Source organism: the organism of the source record quoted next, unplaced genomic scaffold (assembly GCF_019419815.1).
Source record: "Pyrus x bretschneideri cultivar Hongxiangsu unplaced genomic scaffold, Pyrus_bretschneideri_v1 Contig21, whole genome shotgun sequence".
Lineage (NCBI taxonomy): Eukaryota > Viridiplantae > Streptophyta > Magnoliopsida > Rosales > Rosaceae > Pyrus > Pyrus x bretschneideri.
The window spans coordinates 6,419,604-6,441,996 of NW_025999513.1; the positions used below are offsets into that span (position 1 = coordinate 6,419,604).

The 22,393-nt window shown below is 36.5% G+C and overlaps 3 protein-coding genes across 3 annotated transcripts; all 3 read left to right on the plus strand.

Moving 5' to 3' along the window:
- The first annotated feature begins 826 nt into the window (after positions 1-826).
- On the plus strand, positions 827-4,548 carry LOC125477275. Its single transcript, XM_048584225.1, has 4 exons — positions 827-1,356; positions 1,432-1,593; positions 1,840-2,296; positions 3,588-4,548. Exons 1-3 carry the CDS (start codon positions 1,282-1,284, stop codon positions 2,281-2,283), a joined length of 681 nt encoding a protein of 226 aa, XP_048440182.1. The 5' UTR covers positions 827-1,281; the 3' UTR covers positions 2,284-2,296; positions 3,588-4,548.
- Positions 4,549-8,145: 3,597 nt separating this feature from the next.
- Positions 8,146-9,209, plus strand: LOC125477451 (transcription factor bHLH147). The gene has a single exon (XM_048584580.1). It carries the CDS (start codon positions 8,394-8,396, stop codon positions 9,048-9,050), a length of 657 nt encoding a protein of 218 aa, XP_048440537.1. The 5' UTR covers positions 8,146-8,393; the 3' UTR covers positions 9,051-9,209.
- Positions 9,210-18,684: 9,475 nt separating this feature from the next.
- LOC125477316 (probable prefoldin subunit 3) lies at positions 18,685-21,732 on the plus strand. Its single transcript, XM_048584284.1, has 6 exons — positions 18,685-18,861; positions 19,088-19,145; positions 19,686-19,757; positions 20,878-20,997; positions 21,080-21,181; positions 21,387-21,732. Exons 1-6 carry the CDS (start codon positions 18,716-18,718, stop codon positions 21,459-21,461), a joined length of 573 nt encoding a protein of 190 aa, XP_048440241.1. The 5' UTR covers positions 18,685-18,715; the 3' UTR covers positions 21,462-21,732.
- The last annotated feature ends 661 nt before the right edge of the window (positions 21,733-22,393 follow it).

Here is a 22,393-nt window from a genome sequence, read left to right on the forward strand (position 1 = left end):
TTGTCACATATTTTGGAGTTGGAAAATGCATAATATTAAAAGATTTTAATTGATTTTTAATATTTTTAGAAAATATAAAATGAGTATAAAAGAAATAAAAACATCTAATTAGATAATTGGACTCACTCCTAAAAACACGTTATGTTTTTGGACCTGAATCTAAAAGCCCCTTTATAATATAACTTAATCCTAAATATATAAGAAAATAATTAACAAATAACAAAATATCGAAAATGAACCCAAATTTGCAAATTCTTTTAGCCTAATTTGCACTTTTCAAGTTGACTTTCGATCAACTTCGCCGTTTGATCAACATCACATCTAGTTTTTAATTTTAATTTTATTTATTGAGTTATTAAAATCCAAAATTTGAATACAATTTAAATTGTTTTCCCCTTCAAATATTCCTTGACTTATCCCTTCTCACCACCTCTCTTCATCCTTCTATGTTCCTCATTAATCCTACCATATAATTTCTCTCTATGTCTAAGAAAAACTTAAAGCAAGAACAAAATCGTTATCAAGCAAACTTTTAAGAATGCAAGAGCTGTATTTTTTTTTACCCATATAACATCAATACTGCATGTTGTTCATTTTCTAATGACGATGACATACTTACTAGGATGGCGTTGATGCAAAATTTGGATCAACTTTACCATGTATTGAGCCTTCTAATCTTACAATCTTTTTCTGATTAACCCTTTGACTTTCAATTAGGTTTTGAGACTTTTATTTTGCATTGATCTAGAGATAAAAATTTGAACCCATGACGCATTAGGTTAAGAGAGAGTAGAGAGTAAAACACAAGTGCTAGGATGGCGTTGATGCAAAATTTGGATCAACTTTTACCATGTATTGAGCCTTCTAATCTTACAATCTTTTTCTGATTAACCCCTTGACTTTCAATTAGGTTTTGAGATTTTTATTTTGCATTGATCTACAGATAAAAATTTGAACCCATGACGCATTAGGTTAAGATAGATTAGAGTGTAAAACACAAGTGCAGCTTTTAAAAACGTCCTTAACTGAACTGAATGGACATAATAACCCTCAACTAAGCTGAAAGTGGGCCTATATACAAGCCCATATTAAGTTTAATTGGGCCATTTTGGGATGGACCTCTCTCGAGTCTCTTCTTTCTCGTTTCTTCTTCATCCTTAGGCCTTAGGCCCATATATACCATCATTTCCCAAACGCGCTCTTAAAAAAAAAAAACAAAAGAAAAAAAAAAGGGAAAATCAAAACTCATTTATCTCCCGCCAAGCAAACGAACCAGAGAAAATGAGAGAGAACCAAACACCGCTCAAGGACCTATCCCGACCTGCAAAGCTCGTGACTCCCGTTCCCAAGAAGAAGGTACGATTTCGAAATCTTCCGCATCTTAACGTTAGATTTCGATCGATATTTCTCATCCTCCGAGTTCTCTGGCAGATTCCGAAGAAGAGCTTGAACACCGTCTTTTCCGCAGTTTCCGAAGACGAACCGGTGGAGAATTTCAAGCTTTCAGTCGATTACACTCCTGTTTCTGCGAATTCCAATGTTTCAGTGGATTTCACTCCGAGTTCTGTGATTTCTGATGTGGATTTCACCGAGGTAAGTTTCAATTTCAATCCCATTTTTTGAAATTTCGCGCTATATATTTCAAATCCGACTTTCGTTTGGATTTACTGGTTTATTTCTCTTGATTGCTTATGATTTTTAGCTCAGACCGATTGGATTTGAATCGATCTTAATGTGACTGTTTGGTTACTGAGACAATGTCGGAATGAAATGAAATTGCTGTTTGGTTTGAAATCGACTGTGATTGTGACGATTTCAATTGTGTATTTTATCATTTAGAGTCTGATGCTGATGCCGGATCCACCTTTGTCGGCTTCATCAGAGATATTGTTTCAGTCCGATCTCTCACCGTCTCCGGAGGCTAGTGTTAATAAGAAAGGACCGGGCAATGTCTCTCTGAGTATTCGTAAATCGAGCGAATTTGATGGATCGAACTTTGGTTCTGTGGAGGCTGACATTGTAGCTAGATTTCTCAGGCAAGCGCGGTCTCAGGTCTTAAATTCTGAGCTGGATACTAAATCTAAGAAGATTCTGGATGCACTGGTTGAGATTGTCATAGGGGAGCTCCACACTTCACCTGCAGAGAGGGACCGGCTTGCTGAACTTCTGTCGGCAAAAGCTTACATAACGATGGCGTGTTTCGTGTTCTGGATGATTGCATTGGGTGTATGGGTGTTCAGCTCTGGAAGCCGAAGCAATTTTCGTGGACCTCTGCCTACTTGATCAAGCCTGAGCGGTAAGACCTTTGTCGCGTGCCTTAGTGGTTTTTATTTTACTGTTCCACTCGATTTTTTCCAATTTTGAGCTGATAAGAATACTCTTGTTCTTGGTATTATGCTCATGGTTGTGGAATTGCACAGTTCACAATGGATAGTTATATCCATATCTGAAAGATTAGTTTTGTGTACATGTCTATGCTCGTGGTGTTTGCTTGTGACTAGTGAGAATTTGATTGAAATTGGTTTTAGTATATATTATTCTTGTGTACATATTAATATTTATGCTCTGACTTTAGTATGGATCGTTATCCACTCCGATCCAATCCTAGTCACCAAACGAGGCCGAATGTGATATTCTGGTGACTCCAATTTAATCTTAGTAATTTTGTGTTCTGTGACTTTCAGCATGACACTCCATTAGTTTGTAACTTGTCAGTAGAGATATACTGGTAATTGCATTGGACCCTCCTACTCTTTTTACAAGGACATTTTTGGGCCTTTGTGTTGTGCAATTCTTGTTTCTTTTCTTTTGGCCCACAGGAATAGGTTAACATGTCCGCATTTTAATTTTGTGTACTGGGTTGGGCTCATGTTTTGGCCCATGAGTACACACGTCCACATTTGTGCAATCTTGTCAATGCATTGGTGAGGACATTGGTGCCCTAATACAAGCTTATTTAGGTTGATGCTTACGTTGCATGGAAATAGAACTCCTGTTATCAGCATCTGGTTTTCCTTGTCCGGAAAATCATTCTGAAATCTAGTTTCAACACCGTACTTCTGAAGTCACATGTCGGCTATTGATTTAATTATGTGAGTTTGATCAAGGATTTTAGTCAAATGGTTCTGTCTGTCCGTCGTCTAGAAGCAGTTATGTGTGCCCCAAAGATGAAATTCCAATATACTAAACATTTGATTCATCTCAGAAGATTATTGGTAATGCAAAAATCGGTTGCTTGAGCCTCCCGGTTTATCCACCAACTAGTTTGCTTAATTTGTCATTCTGTTAGTACGGGGGTATCATGATGCTCATCATTTTGTCTGTTTAAATAGGCTGTTTATCCTTTTGTCTGCTTGCTCTCCACCTGTATTTCAATTGGAACAGAAGGAAGAAAAACCAGTCAAACCTTAGGGGTCAAAGAATTGTTCTAATTTACAGCACTAAACTATCTTAGGGAATAGATTAATGGAGGGGAGGTGAATGTTTAGACGACAGCTATAAGTTGGTTTTTTTCAAAAGCATATCTTCCTTCCAAGTTACTAATGATTTTCCTTTTAGACCTAATTGCTTTTATTTTATGGGATAAGGACACTGGAGAACAGGTGAAGGACGGGATAAGCGTCTACTGTGAGATCAACTTGCTGGAGCGAACCAATCAAATCGCGCCAATGAGTGGTCTGGACCAAAAGGTGAATGTCTTATTTTTAATCTTGAAAATAATTTTTAGATTAATGATACAGTGAAAGAAGAAGAGAGCTAGCTGTACTTAAAAGCAAAGATTCTGGTTGGGTATAATACACAAGGGGAGAAGAGTTTGCTGTTGTTTAAACTTTAAAGTAGTGATTGGCATGATTAGAGGGAAAAACACTAAGAGCCACGGATGAAGATTCTGTGTTGCAATCATTGGTTTGGTTATGTTCTTCAATCTTCACCCTAAACAAATTTATCATAACGCCAAAAACCTAGTTTAATCACATAGTAGGGCATATCTAGGTGCCCAATTAACATGCCACAAGTTTGCTTTTGTTTCTTAGAATTCTATTACATCCATACTTGGAGAACAATTTATATGTAACAGATTTCTATCTCCGTCTCTCTGCATCTCACATCATCTGATCAATCATATTATGAGATATGTAGAGATAAGAGGTAAAAAATCCTTTAACGGACCCGTACTTCTCGCTCTGCATCTTACACCACATTATAAGCCACATCCCGAAAGATATAAAAGGACGGAAAACAAGACCCATTAGAGGTAAGTTTTTGCCCACTAGGTTCGTGCTGTATTTGCTATAGAGATTAGAGATGTAAAAAAAAAAAGATATTTATAGGGCTAGTTCGGTATGGGATACGAACCGAAAATGGCATACCATATCCTGAATCGAAAATTTTCAGGACAAAAATCCGACGACCGATCCTGAACTGAAACTTCGGGATTCCAGAAATATTTTTGGTATTTCAGGATTTCCCGAAACCGAACCTGCATCAAAATCCAAATCAACTAGATTGAAATTGAAATCATTTGAACCTACATTAAAACCCCAAATTAAAATCAAAGAGAGTGACAGTGAATTGGTGGGGGAGGGGGGGAAGAGAGACAGAGATAGAGACAGAGTGAAGAGATAGTCAGACCGACCTGCATCCTCCTCCTGACCCGAGCCCCCAATTCGAAACCCCACGCACACAGAGAATGGAGAGAATTAGTGGTGGAGGATGAAGCCGTGAGGTGTGGTGGTGGTCGGAGTGGAGAGAGTTCATCGGAGTCAGATTGTGAGAGGGTAGGTGGCTGCTGAGCTTTAAATTCGAGAAGGAGAGATAGAGTGAGCTGAGATTGAGTGAACTTAAGGCTTGAAGGTCTGAGTCATTCAAATGAAGCCACACTCTTGGTGAAGATCGACGATGCTATCACTTGAGTTGCTGCCATTCCTGCAACGTGTTTTTCAGTGAGGGATGAGAAGTCGAGAGAGAGATCAGGGAGGTCAGTCGAGAGAGAGAGGTGAGTCACTTGTGTGATGTGGTCGGATTCGAAGATGGCAAATAAGGAGGAGGAGAGAGATTGAGAGAACTTGGCGAGGATGAGAGAGTAGGGTAAGGTCAGGTCAAGTCGAGAGAGAGTGATTGAGTGAGGGTTTTATTTGGATTCAACAGTTGAGATTAAATCTCAACCAAATCCAACGGTTGTTACAATTCCAAATATATATTTTTTATTTCGGTTCGATTTGGGATTACCAAACGGATGAAAGTGTGAGATCGTTTCCCATACCAAAATTTCGAGATCGGTTTGGGATTGGGTACCGAAATTTTCGGGATTTTTAGTTTAGGATTTTTTTTGTTCGGTTTCGAAATTTTGTCGGTTTGGTTTGGAATTTTCAGTATTTTTTTTTCCATCCCTAGATATTTATGATCATACTTCACACCAAACCACCACAATCACCGGTCAGGATTCATTTACAGAACCATTGATTTGAACCCATATTCACCATCACCTCCCAACCTTCATCTTTAATTTCTAGGTTTTTCTGGTGCTTTCGTTGTCCCCTCCCACTTTATTGTGCCTCAATTGTTTGATTGTGTCTGTTACAGGGGAGGCAATCCCTCTGGTGCATCATAATACCGCCTTGTGGTGGATTTTTTAATCTTTCAAAAACACATTTTAAAGTTTCCTAGTACAATGCTCCTCAAAAGTGTTGGGATAAAACACATGCTAACCATGATTTTTGGTGAGAATTAGGATTAGGTTCATGATTAGCAAAACTTTAAGACATAAACTAAGCCCAAAATCGTAAGTGATGGGCGCATCCACACTTCTTTTATCCCGTTGTCAGATTGTCAGCACTATTTCTTGTTTAAAATATTTTTTTTTTGTTGTTGTTATGATTTTGGACCAAATAATTGTTGTTAGATTTGGTATGGGAATATGTCTCCGGTGGTTTTCCTCCGAGTTGTGCCCGATGAAATGAACCTTGGATGGGATAATTTTGGATATTTTATTATTTTTATTTTCGTTATTATTGTTAATTAACATCGAAGACAGAACAAAAAGAAGCATTGTAACTTTGAGTGAGCAATGCGTAATTTGATCATACTTTTTAAGAGCACACAATAGTTAACCTATAGGTTATGGAAGCCAAACCAAAAACAAAAGAGAGGGTTTTTCTTGTATTATAAGAAAATAACGTGATTAGCGTGACCCCTTGTGATAATTAGGTCGCATATTGCGATTATAGTATGAGAAATATCTTGTTTTAATATACATAAAAACATTAGTGAAAGGGAAGAAGCCCCGTTGGGAGAGGAAATGTGGAGGTGGAGCATAACTGTCCACACATCAGAGGAAGAAAACTCCAAAAACCCCAACAAAACAAGAACAAAAACAAAAAAAAAGGCCTGGGAGGGATAGCAAAAGTGCCAGAGAAACCAACCCACGTTGCACATGCATTTCTCCTTTTTTTTATCATTTCTTTTCTGGATCACCACCGTTCACCCCATCCTACCCCCAATAATCCAATGCACGGAATGAGAACAAAATATTTTATGTGGGGGCCCCCCGATCTGGTCAATTAGTGGAAGCCAACACCACCACCATCCATCCAATAAAATTGTTACAGTTAATTGGCCCCCCAACCCAACCAAATCCAAATCCAAACCCAAACCCCTTAATCTTAATCTTCAATTTTTAATCCTTAATCTATCTTTTCATCATGTATTATTAGTTCATGTTTGTTGGGTTAAGCATATTATGTTATTTGGTGGCTTTCCTTTTCATTGGCAGGTGTTGCTTCTCACTATTTCCTCAACTAAACTTTGCTTTTTTTTTTTTTTTCCTCTTAATTCTTTTTCATTTATTTTTTGTTACTACTTGACATTTTGGCTTTTTAATCAAATTGGTCTTTGAGATTAACATAATTTTTTCACTTTGGTCTCTGAGATTGTCCACCGTCAATCATTATAATCTTTCCGTGAAAGATCTCATTAAATTGAGGGTATTTTGTCATATCAACCCATCCACTTGAACTAGTGGCTTCTTCAATATAGATCGCATAACATAATTTAATGGAGATTTTTCACAACATGATTAAAATTATTGATGCCGGTGGACAATCTCATGAACCAATTCTATAATTTTAAATTTGAAAGACCTATGCCAATCTCACGGATTGTTTTGGCTAAAAAGGCTCTCACTTTTTCTTACATTTAAACGTTCACCGGGGTTTTTGATATTGCGAGTTGGCTTAGCTTAGCTACTCATTAGGAAGATAAATAATTTAAGTTAACATATATAGTTGTATGATTGGTATCGTTTTAGTTTAGATGTTAAATTCAGGTAAAAGGTTTTATCGCAAAGAGGACAATGGCAAAACCTTGTTTGTCAAAGGGAGGTCATTTTGGTATGTCATGCAACTTTCAGTACATTATTTGGCAATGTATGTAGCCTAGTAGGTTTAAGGGAACAAGATTGGACCTAAGCAAAGAAGGGGCAAAGGTTGATAACAATGCATAACTTATCATATTTGTTGGCTTATGATAAACATACAGTACTCAACTTAAAACTGTGTTGATAATAGAAAGAAAAATCCTAGAGTTTTCGAGTACTTTTGTTTTCAACCCACATCGCCATGTGAATCGAAACAAAACACATGTTTTAATCAAATTCGTTCACATAAAACACATGTTGCCAAATTGAGTTAAAGATGCCCATTGTTTTATGTATAAGTGAATTTCCGGTGTGCTTGACTACAAAATTAGAGAATAAAGATTTAAAAAAGTACTCAGTTCATCTTTTCAAATTATAAACAGCACACAATTCCATTTTACCCCTGGTAGGATGGTATTAAGGTAACACAGTAAGTAAAACTTCTTTCATAAGAATACTTTATTAATGTTTAGACTTTATATTAGGCAAGAAAATGAATTTGAAAGGAAAAGTTATGAGAACATTTTATCGTATTTCATAAGTGATGGACTGTTTTGATGGATATGATCGTTCTTTAATTTACTGTGTCCGAATCTTAAATCGTCAGTCCTCCTCCTTAACGGTAAATTAAAATAGTATTATCGATGGTAATTGAAATCTAATAAAGGACAATTTTCCAACAATAAATAGTGAGTGGGTTTGAAGGAAATGACGGATGCTGTCTTTTGATTCCTTTATAAGCCTCTTCCCACCGTGCCTCCTCTTCTTCCTCTCAACTCTCTCCATCCCTCCCACTCTCCACCTCCAACAACCTCTGTTCCGTTCTCTCTCTCTCTCTCTCAACACTCCAATCCCACTTCTCCGTTTGATTAACAGAAAACCAAATCCCCCTCCAAGAACATTCCAATTCCAATTCCAATTCCCATTCCTCCGTTTGATTCCGAATCCCCCTCCCCAATTAAAGAGAGAATCAAACCCCATGGCATCGACTCTGATTTCGAATCCCATAGCCACCTCCGATCGAGCTCGGGATTCTTCTAGAAGGAAAAAGAAGAAGAAAATCCAGCCCAAGCAGGACCACCTCCACCACCAAGAACCCGCCCACAGCCACGCCAAGTGGAAGTCCGAGGCCCAGCAGCACCTCTACTCCACCAAGCTCCTCCACGCCCTCACCCAGGTCTCCATTAACTCGGCACCCGACTCCTCCACGGCCGCCGCCAACTCCTCCGCTTCCTCTTCCACTCCACGACGCGGCCGAGCCGTTCGCGAGGCCGCCGACAGAGTTCTCGCCGTCGCAGCTAAGGGTAAGACCCGCTGGAGCCGCGCCATTCTCACCAGCCGCCTTAAAATCAAGTTCCGTCAGCATAAACGGCAGAGATCCGCCGCGGCGTCGGGGACCGGGTCGACCCGGCCCAAGAAATCCAAGTTCAGTGTCCACCGGCTGAAAGGGAAGGGCTTGCCGGCCGTGCAGAAGAAAGTACGGGTTCTGGGGCGGTTGGTTCCCGGTTGCCGGAAACAGCCGTTGCCGGTGATTCTAGATGAAGCGACTGATTACATCGCGGCTCTGGAGATGCAGGTCCGAGCCATGAGCCGGCTCACTCAGCTGCTCTCCGGTTCAACTTCCGGCTCCACTTGATTGGACGGCTTTGGCAAGTTGCCATTTGTCCGAATATCGATCAATCCTCTTTTTTTTATTAATTTTTTTCTCTCTTTTTTCCATTTGTCCTTTTTCGCTCTCTGTGCAAGTAATTGTCATTTAACCTGTTATATACACTATGTCCAGCTCTTTTCTCTTTTTCTTTTTCAAGTAATTCTAGTTCCATCCCAACAGCACTAGTGGAAAAAAAAACTGCAGAAATAACCGAATTACGCAAGTCCTCTATCATCGTAGTACAAAAGAATGTTGCTCTTGCTTTACGACGGAAATTGACAAAAGAAAAAATATCCCAATTACTATTATTGTGTGAAATTACATTTCTGCCTCATATTTCTTATTCGTATTTTGTTTTTATTAGAAAGTTAAATTAGTAATTTCATAAGGTTTTGGTTGATAATGAGATTATGTATTTCTTTTTTAGGGTTTATCCAACTACCCTATTTTCATTCTTTTAGATTTAGGTACCATTCTGTGAAAAGAATAATCTTATTGTTACAAATTGTACAAAATAACTTTCGCCCTAATCCAGAAGAACTAGAAAATAGAGCAACTTGAGGATATGGGGATCTCTAATTTTCTCTTAATTTAGCGGCATTTATAAGAATTTGAGAATTCAATTCAAATTCAATTGGCAATTCGTAGAGAGACTCGATATTTCTTTAGGAAAACTAATGAAAAAGGTTTGAAAACTTTGAGTTTTAACGATGATGACCAAATAAATGGTAAAGTGAATAGTACCAGATTTGACTTTTTAGTGCAAAAATGTAGTTTTTCGTTAAATTGAATAGTACCGCGGGATTTTCGTTAAAACTCCCTATTTCTTTTAAGCAATCTTAGTAAATATTATTTAGATGCACAAAAACACGTCCTAACACTTGTGAATTTTATATACAATGATAATGTCCACTAATATTATAAAGCATGTGAGCTCAAGTTCATGTTCTCTCACACGTATTACCAACATGTGGGCGGCTCTTACTCGGTGACATGTGTGCATGTGATATCGTTATGTTTGTCACATTTATAACCTACTTTAATATCACATTATAATGTAATCATCTATTCGTTGTCAATTGATTTTAGGTTGAAATGCACAACAATATTTAGGGATGGTTTGGACACAATTGACCCACTTACAAGTTTGGGGACAATACACGTTGTAAGCACTAAGAATGACAAGACCTTTTTGAATGTCGTGGGGAATAGGAGAGGGGCACTTTAAACATGTTAGGAAATGTACAAGGGAATGAATATAGTCTGGGATTTGGGTCATACATTATATCTCACTGACCTAAATGCTTACTACTGTACTAGGACTGTAGTAAAAGGAGTGGGGGTAGAAGCAAGGCAACCTGCCGAAAGTGCCAATATAATTGAAGAGCTGAGGAAGGAGGCAGAACTTTTTATTGTGTTTCGGAATATCGGATTTTCTGTTTTCTTTTTTCTTTTAATTTAATTAAGATTTAACTATTTTAAAAATTGAAATATCTGATACTCCGAAATATCATAAAATGATTAAGAAAGCGGAGATGATGGGTTGAATGACAATGTATACGCATGTGGGTTTGTCGTCCGTCCCCACGGGACAAGAGCACACTAGTCCCCATTTTGGGCGATCGGTGGTTCTATCTGCGCCCCCCTGTGTGGTCACCTGTCCTGCTTCACAGGGGAAACATTTGTTGGTTAACACAGTTTTGGACAGAACTCCCATTCATCACTCTCAATCCCCTGCCACGTGTCCCTCTTCTCACTCCAGACAGAGGGAGAGAGATGAAGGGTTCTTCAACACACACGGGTGTTTGGGTATCGTCGCTATCGGTGGGATTGGATTGGGGGTTTTGATGATTGGATCGGATTGGATCGGATCGGTTGGGGCAGGAGTGTAATAATATAATTTAAAAAGGACCACATGCACCACAACAGTTGCTTACAGGTAGTGTTATTCACACATATTTTTTTATTTCTCACTCAATTTTTTTAATTTTCGATCATTATATAAATTGAAGAAAATCAACGAACGAAAATTAATAAGATTATATGAAAGACAAAAAAGAATGCATGAATAGCACTACTCTGGCAGACTCAGGGGTTTGAAAATGAAAATGAAGCGTGTGAGGGAGGGAGGGAGGGAGGGAGGGAGAGAGAGAGAGAGAGAGAGAGAGAGGAGCAGAGCAGAGGAGAGAAAGAGCGCACATGGTGGCATTGATTCAATTGACATACAAACACCGGGCTACACATGCAACCCATGTGCATTATTTAATCCACTTAGTCCTTTCTCATATATATATATATATATATATATATATATCAGTTTTACTCTGGTAGCAACGATATATCGTCAATTATATCAATTGTGCGTGAATTGAATAGTTGTGACGTTAGATTATCAATACTATCAACAATATATCTAATCATATCAATTTTAGTAACTGTCTTTATAGCTGAGTTGAAAATTTCAATTTTAAAGACAATTGACATGTTATGGGTTTTTTACGTTGATAATACATCGATAATCTCATTTGTCGAAGCAAACCTAACATTGACATCTCTCCAAGGTGATTAATATTAACTCTGAATAGTTGTAAGGTTAAAGTATCAATAATATCAATTGCATATTCATCTATTAAAATGTGCATTTAAGCACACATATCCTTGTTTACTCAAAAATCTTGCACCACAAATCTTTCGAGAAGCAATCTTATGTAAAGGACGTACAATAGCTAGTCAGGAGAACATACTATTTCTTCAGTACCTAGGCAACGAGTGTCGTTGCACAATTGGATGTTGAATTTGATCTAACAACTTAAAATCGGTAGAAGATTGTACTATATATAAGATATCCACATGCACACAAATCGTTGGATTTTGATCTAATAGCTTAAAATTGGTAATCATTGCCCGTTAGATTTGATCTAATGGCTTCAAAAATGTTGGCCTTCAGTGTTTATAGATATTGAAGAAAAATATTTACAATTGCATTTTCAATAATATCAGCCTAAAATCCATTGGCTGTAAAACATGGCCCAATTATTCTCCAGTTAATCCATTCTACAAGTGGTATGATTTCATATTGATGATGAATAACCTTAAAATTATCATGGTGTTTAATGAGAGCTGAGGAAGCATTTGTAAACAGTCCGACATTCAACAGCAAATTGACCTTGTTGTTAAGTTTAAAGGTTTTCCCACCAAATGCACCAATCTGCTCATGCATTTGACAACATTTGGTTTCAGATGATTATCAATAACACAATGTTTTGTGTTCCTTGTCACGTTAAATGGAAAAGATTATCATTGTGATCGTAGTGTTACTAATTCTTGAATTATAATATGAGTGAACGAGAATATATGTTTTGAAGTACATAATTAATACATAAATTACGTGTTATAATATTGTGGATTTGACACCACTTGACAGATATTAGTGTAATTTTGGGGTTACATTCACAACGGTAGATATATCGGATATGATTGATGAAAACTTCCAGTGCATGAAAATTACAAGATACACCACATCCATTCATATCTAATTTTACAACCAGAGTAAGAGACTTGTTGCTCAATTGGTTAAGAATATTTGCTCATAAACTCGAGATCATGCGCTAGATTTATATATTGTTTATATCCAACAAAGAAACAATTGAGAAACAAATCCTCAACTTTGATTCTGATTCAATCATCTTTATATCTCCCCGAATACAAGACAAAAGAGCAGTTTGCAGATGGCGTACTAGCTAGCATGCATGCATATTATGAGTCCGACCCACTGAAAGATAATGACACGAAATTAACACCGATACATGTTTACTTCGCGCAAACTCCATGAAATCTAATCATAAATCTATTGGGGGATGCCGGCTCCACAAAAGCATCATTTCATTAGTCGCAAGCATGTGACTCTCATAGCATTTACATCAATAGTACTGCCCAAGCATGCGTGTTTGCTTTACATATATGTGTGTGTGTGTGTGTTGATTTTTACCATGAAATAGTGAATTGAATGAGTCTTCTTTAGAACAGTAAAGTCGATTGCTTCTGAAAGATATAATAAATAAGTTGCAGAACTGTATTGCATGCACTTGATTAATTTGTTTAATATGTATTCAGAGTTGGATAGATATGAAGTTCTTGGGCCAGTTAGCGTAGTAAACTAAGTTAGGTAGATAAATCCTTGTTCCAGCTAAGTTATAGAAACAAATAACATTGTTTATATCTTCCACTAATTTTACTTAATTAATTAATTTTCTTTTTTTCTTAAATTTTTTTTTATATGGAATCAAGCTTAAAAAGATGTTATTTTACTTCCTTTGAATTGAGTTTGCCATATATTTATATATATCAGTAGTGAGAAAGAGTTTCTTTCTTTCACACTCCAGAATTCAAATACATAATTCTCCAAAAGGTTGAGACGGGACCATTTATTAGTATAAATATAAAAAGGGTAGCAATTTATGTGATATTAGTATAAATATCAAAGGGTATATGTTAGTGATGAAAGATGTTTTCATGTGATTGTCATCTACATATACATATATAATAGTTTAAATAGTATTGACGGTTGAGAATCATTCACGCAATGATCATGAAGACAAAACCCGTTTGTTGCATTTTCAAACTATAAAGCATCACTAACCTTGAATTAACAAATATGCAACCCAATTAAGTTCTAATGTGAAAATTGATCTAAACTCAGTGAAGCAACAGAAAAGGAAGGGGTGCTAAGTTGGTACTGTGGCAAAGATTATAAGAAGATATATATATATAATATATATGTAGTGGTACGCATGAGGAAAATCATTAGTCGCATGTGACCTGTCAAGGCATAGACCAACAACATAGATCGGTATTGCATTGCATCACCTTTTAATTTCTTCGACCATGTAAGCAACCAGCCAACCACTCTCTCTCTCTCTCCATCTGACCCTTTTTGTGTAAATTAATTTTTATCTACTTTTTTCACTTGCGCCATGTGAGTAGAAAAGCCAGGAAAAAGAAAAGGACATGCATTTGAAATTCGTAAACTCCAGACTATTAAAAGTTGTTTAGACCACATGGAGGGGTCGCGGGTTTGTCCATTAAACTCCAAGAACAAATAAAGTAAAAGAGAAAAAGAAAAGGTCGTGGAGAAGATGGCAATTCCATATGATCAGCACTCACCACTATCTGTCCACAGAGAGAGAGAGAGAGAGAGAGAGAGAGAGAGAGAGTTGATTCATATGATAATCCCAACTGGGATTGTAGTGAAACAAATCGGGTTCGTCGTCTTGCATGGCGACAACTTCTCCTACCAGTGTCCATTGAGGTGAGGGCAACAATAGGGTTTTGAAGGTAGGAAACACGGTGGCCGCAGGGCCAACCATCTTATACATAAATTTAGAGTTAGAGTTCATTGTATAACTGTTTCGTTTTGGGTAATGCTAGGAAGACTAAAACTTTAAGAGTAATGCTAGAGAGACTAAATGTGTAGACTAAATTTTGTAAACTAAATGACATGGAAGTTAATGAATGGATTATTACTTAAACGTTGATAAACGTGCTCATTTTCTATTGGTGACACATCATTTAGTTTGCAAATTTAGTCTCCCTAGCATTACTCAAACTTTAAACTAAATTTTGTAAATCAAATGATATGGTTGTTGATGATTGGATTATTACTTAATTATTAATTAACGTATTTATTTATTATTAGTGACATATTATTTAGTTTGAAAATTTAATTTAAGATTTTGATCTCTAGAGCAACATCCTTTCGTCTTTAGTTTTTACTTTTTATTATAGAGATATTATAAAAACAAATATACGCGGGAAATGAAAAATAAAGAAGAGTGGCAGGAAGAACGTGGCTAATTAAACAAAAAAAGAATAATGAATGGAAACAAAAGTTTGAAAGCAAAATTAATTAAACTTAGTACAGTTTTTGTTTTCATCTTGTACATTTCCTTACTTCTACCTCATTCTAATACAAATTTATAATCAAATAGTTATCAACTGGGTTCCTAAAGTTTAAATATGTCGATCCCTTATATTGTAACGAGTGAAAAATGAAAACACACAACATTGTTTGAGTCACTTTTTATAGGTCTTTGAATAGGGAAGGCCCTATATGTGGTGACATGCACCAGGAATTGTGGAGTTGCTTTGCTTAGGTACTCAATCTAGGGTTATTTGGACCGCCAATTGATACCGGAATTATGAAAGGAATAAAATAAGAGAAGAATGTTCATAGCTAGAAATGATGAAATTATTAAACCGCATTAGAGGGAGAGGGGGGGAATGATTAATTAGCAAAACTATCCTAAATAGTGACTTCAATTATTGTATGTGGGTTATGGAGGGCAATTTCATAGCTTGTAGATCAGGATTGGCCACATTAACAATATCGATCATAAAAATAAGCTCAAGTTGTGGAGAAAGATTTAAATAACACATGTACGTTATTATTGTGGTGTCTCGTGCTAAAAATATAAATATATATTTTATTTAACTTAACGTCATAATATTGACACAAAACGTCACGTTATGGTATTCCCGTATCATAGAAGTTGCTTCCCAAGGTGAGAAGCTGGTTAATACTCTTCTTTTCTATGATGTAGGGTTATATATAGGAGAGGATGATTCTCTACTCTCCTATTTTTATCCCCTTCCATCCCCTCCTCTCACACATTATTTTTTGTCTTATTATCTCTATAAAAAAAAAAAAAACAATATAAGATGCTGATGTGGCATAACCGTGACCATTCAAATAGGATGGTATGGAAGGATAGAGAGATTAGAAGGGTAGAGAATCCTCCTCCATATTTAGGTGACCTTTTATATTGTCACGTAGAGTTAGTAAGTAATTAGATTAGACAAGTCTTTTGCTTTAGTGGGTGACAAGTTTTTTCACAAGCTTTCAAAGTTTTATCCATTCCGCTCAATCATGCAATTTACTATAAACTGAGAACTGATCATGCGTGGCTTATGATTTGATCGATATTGAACGTGAAGAGGCCGGTTTGGCTTAACCTCTCAAAAGCTCATAATAATCACTGTACAGTTAAATTTCCGAGATTAGCTAACTAATGTGTGGTTTTAGACTTTGATTACTTTATGAATTATCACGATATAGTTAATTAACTAATCTAAAAGAAAAATTGCCAACAGAGTAAATGTTATTTGCTTTCGTAAATGGGGTGCATGCATCATGCATGCACGGATCTGCCAAATTGTTTTTTACCTTCGGAGACAAGAAAATGGGTAATTCAGATAAATGGATCGGGGACCAGGCTAGACATGCACTAGCAGGCGGTTCCGAGATTTTGAGAGCTCTGGGCGAGCCATTGCTAGCCTTTCAATTCATAGGTCTTTCAATGCATAACGATCGTATAATTTGTCTTTTTTGGATAATTAATTCTTAAGTATATAATCATATGATCACAAGTGTGCGATACAGTGATTTAGGTACCTAGGTAGCTTGTTAAAAAGATGAGAGGGGCTCAAGAAACGATGGCAAATTTTTAAGAAGTCTCATTTTATTAAATTATTCTTCAGTTGAAAAATATCTGGGCTGGTAATTTTGAGTTTAAATCATTCCTACGTATTGTAATCAAGTTCGCACAGTGCTTAGTTGGAGAATCTGAGTTCCAAGGGGGTTGAGTCTCTGATTGTTTAGTTTACAAAGTGTTATTCATATTCATTTTTATCGTTCACCCATTCTTATTAATTTTGTCTATTATTCTTCTTTAATTTATTCGATCTTACGGTTATAAATTAAGAGGGGTGTATGAGAGGTAAAAAGTTTTAACAAAACACTTCTGGTACTGTTCATTTTTAACGAAAAACCACATTTTTACCTTTTCCTGGTACTATTCACTACATTTTTATTTGTCATTTTTTATTAAAACTATTTTTTTTTTTTTTTTTTTGAAATTTTCGTTAGTTTTTGTTTAGAAATATGAGTTTGTGTGGATTTGATTTGATTCCAATAAAATATGGCTCGAACAATTATTAAACTCGCACTATTCAAAAGCGCGTTTTTTAAGAATTATACACAAGATAACCTAATTTCTACATTTATAAATTAAACTCATATAAATCGTTGTAAAAGGCGTTAATGAGGAGATAATTTAACCATCTCAACTCTTCAAAGGCTACATAGATCACTAGTATCTTCTTCTTTTTTTTTTTTTTTTTTTTTTTTTTTCTTCAGTTTAGGTTTTGTTTTGATGCTTCGATGACGCATAAACCAAACCTATATACATTACATGCAACCACGCAGCCAATAAATGAAGATTAAATTCTATGGTGCTCTAGAATATACTTTCAGCATAGCAAAAAATTTAACGGTTAAAATTCCGTATACTTTGAAGCATTATAAAAAATTCCTATAATGCGCTATGATTATCCAAGTGCCCTAGCCGCCGTTGACCAATACATACTATTGTTACGCGGTCTTCGTGCTGAGCCAAGTTTGCCTAATTACTTGAAAGCTTTGTGAAAATTAGGAAGTAACAGCATTGATGACATTGACAAGAGAGGAGGAGGACTTCCTAAATTTGAGGATCATGCATACGTATGAATCCAAGACTAGTGTCGCACTCTTGTTATCCCAAATTCATTCATATCGCATATGCATTGAATTTGATAAAAGATGGGAATGAATAATCTATCTTGTCTTAGATGCTGGACAAAACGTCAAGTATTAAGCCTATGGAGCTCATGCATTTGACTTTCACTTTCGTTCACTTGGAACCCTTCAAGTAGATTTTTTCACTTTGAAGTTTTTGTCACATTTGGCGAAATCGAACTCTTAACTTATCGACAAAAAAGGAGAAGTATAGTTAGGATGGCTTGGATTGTATCCCAGATGCAAGTTTTTAAGGGAAAAAAATTTACATTTGCTCAATCTAGCATAAGTTATTTCACCATGTACTGACCTCTATCAAAGTTAGTCAGTCATCGACCCAATATGTATAAAGAAGAGAAAAAAAAAAACTTATTTTATATACTTGGCATGATGAAACCCTCGTAAAAATTTCTTTGTTCAGCCTTTGCCTATTATAATCCTAACTTTGTTCTCTCTCATAAATTGGGCTATGCATTTTAGTCATGGTTTTGAGATTGGGGGAAGCTGAAAGTTCACCACAAAAAGAAGTTTCGAAATTAGTTGAAATGAAAAATCCTAGTTGTTGAAATTATCACAATCAAGCGTTGACAATACTATCGATCAAATATTGACAATATATCAACAAAATCTCGAAAAATAATCATTCCAACCATTAAAATTTGTATTTTCATCTTTCAGCCAATTTTCCAATGAATTTTGAAATTGGAATATCTTTTGGGTGCTACCACATGCAATAAGTGAGATGATTGGATGGAGTCCAATTGCCAATACTTATTGGACCCTAATAACGGGCTTGAGAAAACTTGAACTATGGACTTTTTGTTTATTACCATCGGGCCACACTGGACTCAAAGGTTGCAGGTTGCAGTCCAATAACACTTACCCTAAACTAAAGTGACGTCGTTTTAGTGTCTCTCCTCCATCTCTGCACTTATTCTCAGCTCCGTCGAACTGCTGAAGCTTCCACAACTACAAGTCGTTTCTCTGTCTGTGAAATTGCAATTAGTCTGTTAGAGAGAGAGAGAGAGTGAGAGAGGCAATGGCTACGGCATCGTCATCATCGTCGTCGGCGGCGGTGACGGAGCGGAGAGGAATACCAGGAGCTCAGTTCGTAGAGGACGTGCAGACCTATCTCACTCAGTTAGGCCTCGACGTTAACTCTGCCCTTGCCTTTCTCCAAGAAAGGTCTGGCCCATTTCGATTTACACCTTTTTCCGTTAACCCGTTAAATTAATTTTAATTCTGTGATCGGATTTTTGATTCGTACGTTTTCAATTTGGATTGAAACATATGAAAAGACCGAATATTTCAGTAAAAAAAAAAATGGTACTTTTTGCTTCAAGGAATAAAAACTGTTAAAATGGATGCTTGTTAATGTTTGTTTTTTCCCTGTTTGTGATGGTGTCTGCAGACTTCAGCAATACAAATTGGTTGAAATGAAGCTTCAAGCGCAGCAGAGAGATCTTCAGGTTTGGTCAGCAAATCCCTTTTCTTTAGATCATAGCATTGTTTTATTCAATAAGTTAGCGTGGCTTGAGTGTTCATTCGAAAAGTACCCAACTACAAGTGATTATTAGGAAGTGTTTCAGCAGACTCAGCACCATTGTATCTGACATAGTTTTTAGCCCATTTATGGTTTTCCGCCGGTACTCATGAAATTGAACTTGGCATGGTAACATGTTGGAGTTTGCCTTTAGCCTAATCTGTAGCTACAGGTCCGAGTTTGCCCGTAAAAATATAACCAAGTTTTCACAGTTAATTTGACTCCATTTTGATTCACCCTCTTTAAGGATAAATTCTTGGTATGAGACAAAATGATTGTATTGGTTCTATCATATTATTTTTACCTGTACATGTTATGGAATTGCTTCACTCATGATGGTACCCGTAACTCAAGTATCTGACTAATTAGATTGACTCAACTGTGTTCATATCAACTTTTAGTCTCCAACCTTTTGTTGCCTGTGTTTGATATTGGATTGTGATTTTTTTCTCAATTTGATTAACAGGCAAAGATTCCTGATATTGAGAAGTGCTTAGATGTTGTTGCTACTTTGCAAGCTAAGAAGGGTACTGGTGAGGTTTGTTTTTTTAGCACCCTTTTGCAGTAACAAATGTAATAACATAAACTATCTCTATTTCAATGACATGTTTAACAGCATGAATTTTCCCCCAGTAATGTTCCCATTTATATTGTTTGGACTCCTATCTGTGAAGCATGTATCCTCGAACACATTTAGTTTCACTTGATTTAGGACTTGAAGTTTCCTCGTATACCTGAGCGTAGTTATGGCAAAAATTAAAGGTTTCCTTACAAATATTGCCCCTCAAAAAATCCTTGCATCCCACTGTTGTAGCACCCGAACTGGTGTTGCACGATACTGAGGGTTTGTTTTATCTATAATTTGATTCTTTAAGTGTTTCTCACTTAACATTATTCAGTTGCCGTGGAGACTGGACTAATTAAGTTAAAATTAAGTACTGCTTTTTTATTCCCCATTTCTGCTTTTTTTCATTTCTTTCTTTCTCAGTGAGGATCTCCCCTACCATAGCTGTTTCATGACTTGTGTACTTAAATCATTTTGCCTTCCTTACTGAGAAATAATTTCTGTTCCTTATTTCCTCCAAATAGGTGCTCTTGTGTAATTAACTTATGCCTATGCTATGTATGAGAGACATAGATAGGTTCTTATATATTTTGAGATCGGAGTTGTGTCGCTTATACTTAGTAAAAGTGCTTTAGAAATATGTGTGTGTCAGTGTGTGCTTCAGATGGTGGTTGTATGGGTGGATTGTGGAAGAGGAATGCTGTTTCTATACTTTTTGTAACCTGTAGTTAAAAGTAATATATCAGTATGGTAGTTCCTGTGAGTCTTACTGAAATCCAAGATATTTAGCTCTAAAATTACAGAATGCCTTTGCAGTTTGCACTCTGCCTTGCAGTTGGGAATATAGTCATTCTAACAATTATTGTCCGAATAGTTGAAGCTGTAGTCATGGGTCATTAAACATGAAATGTGGGTGTTTTGTCAGTTCACATGTTGATTATGTCAATTGATCACAAATGTAGAGTGCACTTCATTTCCTGAAATATAAAGAATTTCAGATTTAAATTAATATTTTGAGGTTTCTTTCCTCCGTTAGGGTGTTAGTTCCATCTAAGTGTTCTTAATTAGGTCCTTTTTCCTTGGGTCGACACAGGAACTTATTACAGATTTTGAGGTATCTGAAGGGATATATTCACGAGCTAGCATTGACGATACCGATTCAGTCTGTTTATGGCTGGGTGCGAACGTCATGTTGGAGTATTCTTGTGAAGAGGTATGCCACTTCTTATAGTAGCTGTTTAATACTTTTGAGTTTAGGACGCGAGCATCAGTTCTTCTGTAATACTTTGATGCAGGCTACTGCTCTTCTACGAAAGAACTTAGACAATGCTAGAGCCAGTTTAGAAGTTCTGCTTGCTGATCTACAATTCTTGAGAGATCAAGTGACAATAACCCAGGTACTAAATCTGAAAGAATCAGTTCAAGGATTTATGCTTTCTATATGTAGATGCTTTACGTCTTTTAATTATCGGCATTAAGGAGTATGAAATTTGTGATAGTCTAAGGTCTATAATCAATTAATTATGAACTTGTAATGCTTATATGCGTCTGTTTATATTGCTTATCGCTGGAAATCATGACGCTTTGACTACTATTAATCAGGTAACAATTGCTCGGGTGTACAACTGGGATGTTTATCAGCGCAGGATTCGACAAGCTTCCCCCAAGGATTCATGAATTGAATTTTAACCGTCACCAATTGGGAGTATGCTTCAATTCTAAACTTTAGTGACCGAATTGACCACCATCTATATATTTGCAAGAATCGTACTCTTTCTTCATTGTCACGCGTCAAGTTCCGTATTTTGCTTCGTTAGAGAACATTTGTTTGTGGAGTTTTGGTACATGGATGGAATATTTATGCTTGTTCTGTAACGTGTAAAATCACTACAACTCTCGATTGATAGGGCATGCTTTGTTGTTAAATAGATATTCAGTTGTGTTTCAACCCGTGTCTCATTTTCTTGTTTGTTAACCAGTAGTTTAAGACAACTTCCAGCCAGTTATGATCGTTCTATACGAGCAATACTGGGGAAAAGTCGAGACCTAACTCAAGACCTCAGTGCACGAGGTGAATGCTCTTAACTAACCGGCAGGAGTCTATGAATTAAATTTAAAACATTAGGATGGAAAATTATGTTATGGACCCACGGAAACTCCGATGTGAAAGAAGTTGGTCGGCAAACCCCGGCAGAAATTAAGGTGGCGTAACGCTGGGTCTGTAGTGATGTCAGTGCACATCTTTTTTTTTTTTTTTTTGAAACGCGATGTCAGTGCACATCTAATCCTTCCTCAAAAGGGTCGTAGATCTGGACGGTTTCTGATATAATATTTGCAGTCCTACACTTTTAGTCAGAAATGACATGATGTTAAGGCCTTAATGTGATGAAGTCAACTTATACAATGATTAATTTTTGAAGAAAACCCTAGTTGCTTTTGAAAGAGGGAAAATTATGTTCCTGTTTGTATAGTTTTAGGAAAAAGTTTTCCTCTCAGGCAATTCATCAGTTTAACTATCGAGTTAATACCCTTCTGTTCTTGATTAAGTTCAAACAAGTTGGTGTGATTGCACTTGATGATCTTCCGCCGAATTATTGTTGCTAGCTTGA